This window comes from Helicoverpa armigera, chromosome 21, assembly GCF_030705265.1.
Source record: "Helicoverpa armigera isolate CAAS_96S chromosome 21, ASM3070526v1, whole genome shotgun sequence".
Classification (NCBI taxonomy): domain Eukaryota; kingdom Metazoa; phylum Arthropoda; class Insecta; order Lepidoptera; family Noctuidae; genus Helicoverpa; species Helicoverpa armigera.
Window position 1 is genome coordinate 9,122,055 of NC_087140.1, and position 10,121 is coordinate 9,132,175.

Consider the following 10,121-nt stretch of genomic DNA (forward strand, 5'->3'; position numbering starts at 1 on the left):
TACGATTGCGTCAATTTCACGCCAATCCTATGTAACTAACATGGCGATTGACTGTTTTTACCGTCGCATTGGATTTTTAATGGAAATCCTGATAACTTATTGCTTTCGACTATAAAAATATAATCGTATATGTTTCCTACCTAATTCTTGGTAATTTTATCGTTGTGGAAAATTTTATATAACTTCCTTAGTTCGTTTTGTTTGTGATCAAACTAAAGACAGAGGTAACAAATACCTCTCAACCATCAACTTTGTCTTATATATAGTATTGGCTGAAGTCTGTCTTTCAGCCTCATCCTTATTTGTTGGTAAATCTCAAAAATAAATAAGTACTGTTGTTTTCAAATTACAATAACGAAAATGTTGAACTATACTTTCTCGACTTAAAACTGCGGAAAGCATCTTGTCCTTCATCATTCGTTCCATTTAACAGTTTCAGCTGCAATTGTCCCATTTTACAAAATAATAGTTTGGCACAGCTCTGTACTTAAATTGGCATAAGGACCTTGTATTTCTTCCAGAACAATAGCCAAGTTAAATTATTGTAACAATTACCCTTTATTGTATGACTCATTGGCTATAATAAACTGCGTTGTCAACTTCTCTAAAATATAAACCAATATTAACCTAAATAAGCGTAATATACAACCTTTAATCCAATTTTGGCAGAATAACAGATATACAGACTCCATGCATTAGTTACAATATCTCAAAAGCGAACTGGCTGGGTAGAACGTGAATACATTTCGCAAGCCATTAACCACGTGACAAATTGTCTTACAAAATGGCTGCCGACGTTTTTTGGGCGGGAAATCTGTTGTTGGCGCGCAGAAAAATTCGACAACGGATTTTTCTTTCAATAGCATGTGATATATGATTGGAGGGGTCGCATTCAATAGTTTTTTATTGGCTAGTTCCTTTAATCCTTTATTGTTGTGCATCTACCATAAAATTGTATTATGATTTGTGTTTTCTATTCGTTTATTGTTATATTTGGATACAATGAACATAACCCTACAACTCGTGACTCATTCAGTCACATATTTCCAAACACCTTTTCCACCTACTGAAAACCCAAAAATAACCTATTTTAACTTTGTCAACAGGTAAAAGTTTGGTTCCAAAATAGAAGAACGAAACATAAACGAATGCAGCAAGAAGAGGAAGCGAAGACCGGAGGCAAGTCAGGCTCCTCAAACATGAAGCCAGATGACGGCAGTCAGCTCAACAACTCCTACGAAGATGATGACGAAGAACTAATTGATATGGACATGGACGAACTCAGTGAAAGTGAAAATGAAACGTAAGACAGTGGAATAAGTGATAAAATCGTGTAAATATTAATGTAATCTAGATGTTTAGAGTATAGTTTTATTTATTTATGAGTTTTAAGAGATGTTAGCTGGCGGTGGTAGCCTTGTTTCGACTGACAATGACTTTGGTTTGAAAAGCGAATGTTAGAGCCGTTACATTTGAATTAGTGCAGGGAATGCTATGATTGATTAAACATTTCGTCGTGATTACAATACGCAATAAGTAAGAAACCAACGCTTAGAATTTGTCATTAATTATCTTAATTTAGACAATTAATTTAGGCATTACCATGACGCAATCAAATTTGCAAATTTTAATTAAAATTTATTTGATTACTAAACCCCGTATATCAACAGGCAACGTGATCAATCTTCAAAAAGTGGGCGTTAGGTGGTGTTTGCAATAATTTATATCAATTCCAAAGCCATTAAAGCGGCCATATCATTAAATCAACTTTATAAAACGGTTTCAAAATGGCTCCCCGGGTCTTGTTAGCGTTACGGCTTATTAGATAACAAAATTGGCCGTATTATAATAGTTTTCGGGCTTAAATTAATTAAAAATGGCTCTTTTTTGATGTTCATCCAGTGATGTGGGTATAATTAGACATTTTAGATTTGAAATGTTGATAGGCAGGGTCCGTGGTTTCTCAACGAGCGCTGTCAACGTTAGACGGAGATAACAATACGGGCGTTACTGCAGATAGAGGGAGATAGGTGTAAGATAGAGATGAAGGCGATTATGGGTGCGTTCAGGTCCCTATTATTAAGAGATGCGTTCGGAAACTATCGCGTTCTCGAATCGCGTTTCGTAATTGCTCGCGACGTAACAAAATTGTTTTGAAGTCGTCAACGATTGTTCTCCGAAGACTATTTGTCTACGCGTTAGGAATTTAAAGATAGAGATCTTTTTCTTGTTGATGATTCCTTTGACGCGTTGCTTAACTGTTTAGTTTGACTAACGACGTGTCTGGACTATTGTTTTAATGTGTCACATTCTTTTTATATTTGTGAGCTCGTATTTTTATGGCCATTATCAATTTAGAAGACCAGTTTTTAGTATGGAGGTTGTTTTGATTTCTCCGTGAGTCCGAAATAAAAATGAATTCACACTAATGGCGAGCGTTCGGCCATTTTATGGCAAATTATAGTTGAATGCTAAAATTTTAACGGTCAATTAATCGATTAGCAACTAAGATTTTGCTTAATTAAACTCGGATAGGTACTGAAAAAGTTGGTCTAACTACGGTTTGTCCGTTGAAAATTGTTTTGATTTTTTTCTGTCTAAAGTTTTATGTACTTTCTTGATTGAAAAGGCGTTATTCTCATTGCTTTGTTTACTATGTTCTTTCACTAGGCTGTAGCCTTTAAACCCGGGTTTAAGCGAGCGATTATAAGGCTAATTTGTATTTTCCTTTCCGTCTTTTGTTCATATGATTTACGATTACCAGTATCGAGTTCTCGCCGAATCGATTTACCGAGTGAATCGGTTTTAAAAACAAACTATTTTGTTTTTGTTCGGTACCCGTGTGGTTATGCCATGTTGTTACAAAATGTAGTTTTGAAAACATGTAGCGGCAATATATTTTTAATTGCATGACGTCGTGGGAAAATATATTTGTGAACTGTGAAGTTAATAATACAAGATTTGACTGTTTATATTGACAGTAAAGAAAGATGTTAAAACGCTAAATATTATTTTTAAATTCTCAATCAGAGTTTCAAATATTTACAATAAAAAGATTGTCGAAATTCTCGCGCCTAATAAAAATCGAGAATCGGAATGCGCTAACTACCACACTATCCGAATCAAACGCGATCGAAGAAAAAAAGGAAAAAAAAAAACGCAGGCAAAGAACCAAAGCGTTTGGCTCCACGCCATTCGTAATTTGAAATCTAGATTCCATTTTCAGCTCAATTAACTCTTAGTCGATTTTAATTATCGTTTTTATTCATTAAGTGTTTGCGATTAGCGGCCATGTCGATATTTTACGATGTATTCTTTCGTAAAAGTTCGTTTTTAATTACATTCGCATTGATTGCTTTTAATTCGCTGATTATGTGACATTATAACGTTTATTGGAGTCATTGGATGTTGAGATAAGGCTGTTCGATTTTTGAATTGACTTTGACATCTGATTTTGAGTGATGCTCATTGTTTTACGAAGAATGAAATTGATCTAGATGTTGTAAAATTGGACTGATTTCAACAAAAAATTAACTAAATGTCAAAATAAATGCTTGTCTAAACTTATTTACATACTTATTTTGATTTGAAAATTTTAAAAGTTTATTATTTATGTTATTTCAAGAAATATTTGACTGTTTTGTTGAATTCAGTCCTTATAACCTATAGCTCAAAATTGAATAGCAATATACATGAAAATAAAACATATTACATACTATAAAGTTAACGATTCGCTCAAATATAGTAGTTTTATTAAGCCAGTTCCTTTAGAGTAATATGTTATGTGAATAAAAATGTCTAACGATTTAATGCAGTATTATAATGATTGTACCTTCTTGGTGAAGTGGAACCTGACTTGTGACGTCACTTGGCACGTTAAAATGTGACGCAGACAGCTGATAAGAATTTCTAAAGAAAACTCTTCGATTTATTCAAAAAACTGAATGTTTCTTTGTAAGTATCACAGTTATAATGATAATGATGGAGTTCTGTATTTTCATGAAACAATGCTCATTTGCTTTTTTTAAGCGTATAGTCGAGAACATTAGTGACTTCTCAATAGATGGAAAAAAATGAAACTGGCCATCAATATCTTTATTCGCAAAGCTGTTGTATTTTTCATGTAAAGAAATTACAGAAAATTAATACCTATTATATTACACGATCCTATTATCCAAAGGTAACAACATTTGTCGGCATTCAGTCAACAAAAACCTTGTTTTACAGTAATTCAGAAATATTTTAACGTTCAACAGTAGCTCGTGCCTGCCCCCGGCTTTGCCCGTTTACAACAATACATTTTTTAACCACAAAGACCGATGAACGAGGTCAGTCATTCACTCACTCTCACGGAATCATTCAAAAGGTTCGTTGACAGATGGTGCAACGAGAAAATTGATCGAAATATTTTATGTATTGTAAGAAAAATTTAAAAAGGATACAGAAAATTGTAAATAATAACTATTTATTTCTTACTTTGTACTTAATAAGGAACTTATGTGTAGAGTTGAGCGCATATGGGCAGGAATAAGTAAACTATTGTTGAACAATTCGCGGTTTCCATTTTGAAATGGTATCAATGATTCTTGTTCAGTTTATACCTAACTATAGGTGTGTTTCTCCAATGACCACCTTGTTACAATATCTATATATTTTTTCATTATTAATGCTTACCTTTGCTAACAAAAAAATAATTTCAGCCATTATTTATAAAATTCTTACTGTTACCTACTTATGGGTATTTACAAGGCGTTTATAAATAAGTTTATTGTATAAACGCCCCCATTTGCACTCAACTCAAAAATCATAAATCTATAATAAAAAAAAATGTTCCTTTCCTTGGATAATGCCACTGAAACAGTCTTGTAAATATTTAATTAACTTTAACTATATCTTAGGCTAGTTGTACATTATCTCTATTTAAATAAAAACATAGTAAAACTGTACATATGTGTGTCTAGATGTAACGGAATACAGTTTAAGTGTATTTGTGTGTATATCGAGTAACTCTTCCCGACTGTACTCAGCAATGTTTCTTTTAACTCAGTACGAAGATGTAGCAATTTAAATCAACGAGTGATATATAAAATATATGTTTTTACTCATTTATGTTTGTTGTTTTCTTTTTTATTTTTTTTACCATGATAGTATATCATGTCCAAATCCTGATTGCAAGCATAATGTTAGGGCCACTTCAACACACTCATTAGGTACCATTCGTATTTTGCAGACTAATACAAATATTTGATAAAATATTATTGTCAAGTTTTATTTCATAAATTCATTTCATTATGCCTTTAACTTTAAACACATTTTGAACATTAGTCATTTGAAGAGGACGACCAAAAAGACAATCCTATGGACTGTGTAAAAAAGTCGACATGGCTAGAAATAATGTTACTTGTGAGACGACGGCAGATAGAAGAGTATGGAAGGCGAAGACATACTGCGCCGACCCAAATAAAACTGGGATAAGGGCAGGAAGATGATAATTATGATTTTGCCATTACGAAGTACATACAAAAATATTTCTAGCATCCCAAGATTATTGCTCTCAAGTAAACTAAACATGTAAGGAGAAAAATGTAGATATTTAGCTAAGCCTGGGAGCTGACCCCGACATACCGACTTAGGAAATGTCTAGAATGAAAATAATTGCCTTAAATACTTCACGAGTTAAGTAAATGGCTACTAATGTTAATGGCTCAATAATGTCTGGGAACCTAAAGGTTAGAAGTGAGTTCTAAATTGAACCATTAGAGTAGTATTTATTTATTTATTTAGCTAGTACAGTTATAAGTTGTTAGGTCTAGTACATATCACTAAATCGTTGAACTCGGATAGTAAGTATCTATATAAAAGCAAAATGGTTATCAGGAATGACTTGCAAAGTAATTCCTTCAGAACATAGTATGGAATAATAGAATGAGAAATATTATAAATTTAGAGAATAGGAAGTTTTAAAGTATCTTGGTATATTTTAGACACTGGTGACAGATTAAAGGTGAACGAAATTGTCTTGAGGACAGCTAGAGTTTAGAAGAGTCTGAATTGGCCAACCTGCATTCAACAAGCCTGCGATGATCAATGCTCAGTCTTTATTTGTGTGTGAGGAAGCCTGTGTCTAGCAGTGGGATGATAAAAGGCTGAATATGACGAAGAAAGTGCTCAATGTTTCACCTTGGTGTTGGGTAAGTACATAAGAATAGGAATCAAATATGAGTTTAAATCACCTACCAAACGTTATAAATTGAAGTCTCCCTAAGCAGACCAATAGACTGTCTAGAAACAAAATTAAAGTCAGACACCAACCATTTAATAAATCCGTAAGCAAAGTAAACGCAGGGGAAATCCTTCTAATTTAAATATCAAAACTATCAACATAAAGAAATTCGCCAACGACCACACAAACCGTAGTGACGTCACCCTATCGATATGATGACAACACTAGCGCGCGATGAATGCAGAGTAGGGACGTGACTAAACTGCCAATCGACTATCGATAGAAGAATTTCGGTAAAACTTTTTTATTATCTTTTTAAAGTTTTGTTTGTGGTATGATTTTTATGTGATGAATTTATCTGATTTGAGTTTATGGTAGAATCGGGCGTGATAAGGTTGTCGATGGTCGGTTGAGGAAAAGTTTTGAGATTTTTTTTAAGAAGGTCAAATGTTTGCTTACCTACACGGTAGCCGCAAGGTTTTATTGTCTTTGATAGTAATTTTATGTGTAAATGTGTTGTTACCATAATGAAAGGAAAAGTTTTAAGCTCTTTATGACTAACTGTACCACACATTTTGTTGCTAAAGTCTATTAGATAGATGAAAGCGCAGTTTTAGTTTTTCAAACTAGATTTTTATTGTACACAACAAAATAACAAACAGGATTTTTTATTGTTCTAAGTTCATGTCAAAGGTTTTCTGACTCTGAGAGAAGTTATTTTTATAAGTCAGGTTTACAAAATGTCGGCCTGCATACAGTTGCACCTTTGGTCCTCAGCAACATAGGTATAACTGTGACTCCAACTTGCTGCAATAGATCTTCACGCCATCTTTATTTTATAGCAAATCATCAAATGACCCCTAACGCTGTGGGTTAGCAGCTTCAGGGAGTGTCAGACTGAAGCCCTTTATGTACCAGGGCCGCGGTAACTCTTTCGAACAATCCCATCACGCCATCTTGCGGGAAAAGTACTGGCTAGTTTTCGAACTCACGCCTACTCGAAGAAAGGTGAGGTATAAAGGTAACCACACAAATATGTGCTGATCCTATATTTTCCCATCTTTAATAAATTAGCTTCCCACACAAATAAAAGATAGATTAAAGAAGTATCAACTAAAAAAATAAGGCAATTTATTCTCTTTTACAACTAAAGTGCTGTGACGCACTGACGCGCGAAAAGTCAAATAGCATAAAAGGATTATTGGACAGGTAAGTGGGTTCGAATCCCGGGTGATGTAAGCCAATTTTCCACGAAACGATGCGGGTGGCACATTATAAGGATATTAAAAGATTTTGCAAACAACATTTAGATAAGTTTTGAGATTTTGCAAATTTTCTGTGAGAACCGCCGAAAGCGGCAGATTTGTGACGATTGGCTTAACGTTAAGTTAACTTTTAAGATCGTATTAAATGGTCATTCTTTAAGTAACTGAGACCAGTTAACCACATGATTTAACGGACATAATACAGGGAATTAACGTTACAAGCCTTTCAAAAAACCCCGAAGTTTGAGACGAGATTAGCACCAAATTGTAATTGGTTTACGTTCTGATGCTGATAAGGCACTTGTACTGTCGTATCATCTTCAGGTTAGTTTCATCAGAATTATCACTAGACTGCTTATTTCACACTTCATATACAGGCATCCTTTAAGGGTCTTCGCGGGCCTACAAGGGTAGGTATTCTTTAATTTAAAAGAAAAGAGCAATTGCTCATTCTCTTCCACCTATGTAACTATAAAATTATTTTAGAGACAGCACGGAAAGAAAGCTCGTAAGTAAGTTAAAATAATTTGATAGATAGAATTTGCCAGCAGAGTACTGTTCTGCTGGCTGGCTATTAGATATTTACTACATGTGGAACCGATTCTTCCAGAAATTAATTCTTTATTTATTAGTGTAGGCTGTACTTAAAACTCAAAGGGTTTTTTAGGGTTCTGCACTCATGGGTCAAACGGGATCCTATTACTGTGACTTTGCTGTTCGTAACAATTATTTTTTCAAACACGGTAAGTGACTTTAATGGGTGACAAAGACAGGATTATGAGTTTACTTTTTCTTTTACAGGATTTTCTAAACAGCCGGTTGACTTTTAAGTATTTTTTATTAACAATTACTTAATAAAGATTAAAACGGTTCCAATATTTAAGATTTTTAACTATTGGTTTAAAGTTTTTTTCTAATTTAATCTCCAGATTTAGTTAATTTGTAAACGGTTAAAGCCGTTTTGTAGTCGTTTGTGACTGCGATGGCAAAGCGAAAGAGTTAAGTCAGAAATAACTAAGTAAATCCATTCTTTAACTTTAAGATCTTAACTTTTTTGTTAGACCGCTTTTGTACACAGCGTTAAAAAGAGTATACAGACAAGGAATAAAAAAAATTAAACCGACTTCCCAAAACACTAAAAAGCAAAAAAAAAACTATATTTAGGTGCATCGGCCTAGAATTCGGTGTCTAATGGATGTTACTAAGTTAATTTTGCCACCGACTTCTAGGCCGATGCACCTAAAAATAGTTTTTTTTTTGCTTTTTAGTGTTTTGGGAAGTCGGTTTAATTTTTTTGTAAAAAAGTTTTTTATTTAAAGCTTTTCAGTGATACGTATAGTTGTCACTATCCATACAAGTGGGAAGTTCTCATCAATACAAAGAATATAAGTCCAAATACGAGGTATTTTACATATTCAGTTGTCGAGTTCCCTCGACTTTCTCTGGTCTCCATCATCAGGTCAGCTTCAAACCTTCACTGTTGCAAAGGTCTTGTCAATACAAATAATTTAAGCCCAAACACGAGGTAGTTTACATATTCAGTTGTCGAGTTCCCTCGACCCTCTCTGGTTTCCATCATCACATCAGCTCCAAATCTTCACTGTTGAATAGTGCTTTTAGGCGTACACCTGAGTATCAAGTTTTTACCCTATGTATGCCTACAACTTTCGAAGGTTGCCCTCGATTTCTCAGGGTTTCCATTATCAGATCCTGACCTGTTGACTATGGGACCAACTGGCAGCTATTCCGAGTCGAACAAAAAAAGAATCACGTAAATCGGTCCATAAATCTCGGAGTAATCGATGTACATACATAGAAAAAAAAAAAAAACATACCGGCCGAATTGATAACCTCCTCCTTTTTGGGAAGTCGGTTAAAAAGGACATGAATGAATAAAAGATTATAATTAAACAACAGTTTTTGAAGGGTAACAGTTATGGGTTTTTGAAGGGTACGGGAAGTCAGAAGGCAGAAAGACTGACAACTAGTCTTACCAAGGGACATCGGATTGTGCAGGTTAATGAATTGAGGAGGTTAGATAGACTGTCTCTCAATACTCATCATGTTTCACTCAGCATCGTACGTTTACTTAGCCACGGGCTCCTCACGGAAAATAAAAACAAATGCATAGACCAACTTCTTCTTTCTTTCTTGTTTTCTTATTTGTGGTTGGCGAAATACATTTATTTTGTCAGATATCATACTAACGTCCCCTCCCTTCTTATTCATATCCTCTTTCAGGCAATCAACACATCTTTTCCTTTTTTCATTGGTCAATTAATGACTTAATTCTCAATGTAATGGTACATTATCTTACTTAATAAGCAAGGCGCTAAACAAACACAGTACTAAGTTAACTAAGTTATTAATTAATAATTCACTATGTCGGCTGCACGTTAAGTTATCTGTCAGTATTGTAACAAATGATGAGATCTGCCCGTCAACTCGCTATAGAGTTATCTTTGTATCTTAAGTTAGGTTTAAGTTATAAGAGAGAGGATGCTAAGCATAATTAGCAACCAATAGCTTCATAGTAATATTATAAAGCTTAGGAGTTTTTTGTATGTTTGCTTGAACACGCTAGATTATGGAACTATTGGATCTATTTGAAAAACTTATTCAGACAATAAGAT

At 34.1% G+C, this 10,121-nt stretch overlaps 1 protein-coding gene across 1 annotated transcript in view; it reads left to right on the plus strand.

Moving 5' to 3' along the window:
- The window catches only part of LOC110381562 (homeotic protein empty spiracles), a 33,372-nt gene extending 28,263 nt beyond the window's left edge, over window positions 1-5,109 (plus strand). Inside the window, exon 3 of the mRNA XM_021341900.3 lies at window positions 1,107-5,109. Coding sequence (XP_021197575.1) covers window positions 1,107-1,307 — 201 coding nt within the window. The 3' untranslated portion in view covers window positions 1,308-5,109. The remainder of the gene's footprint in view (window positions 1-1,106) is intronic.
- Window positions 5,110-10,121: the final 5,012 nt, after the last annotated feature.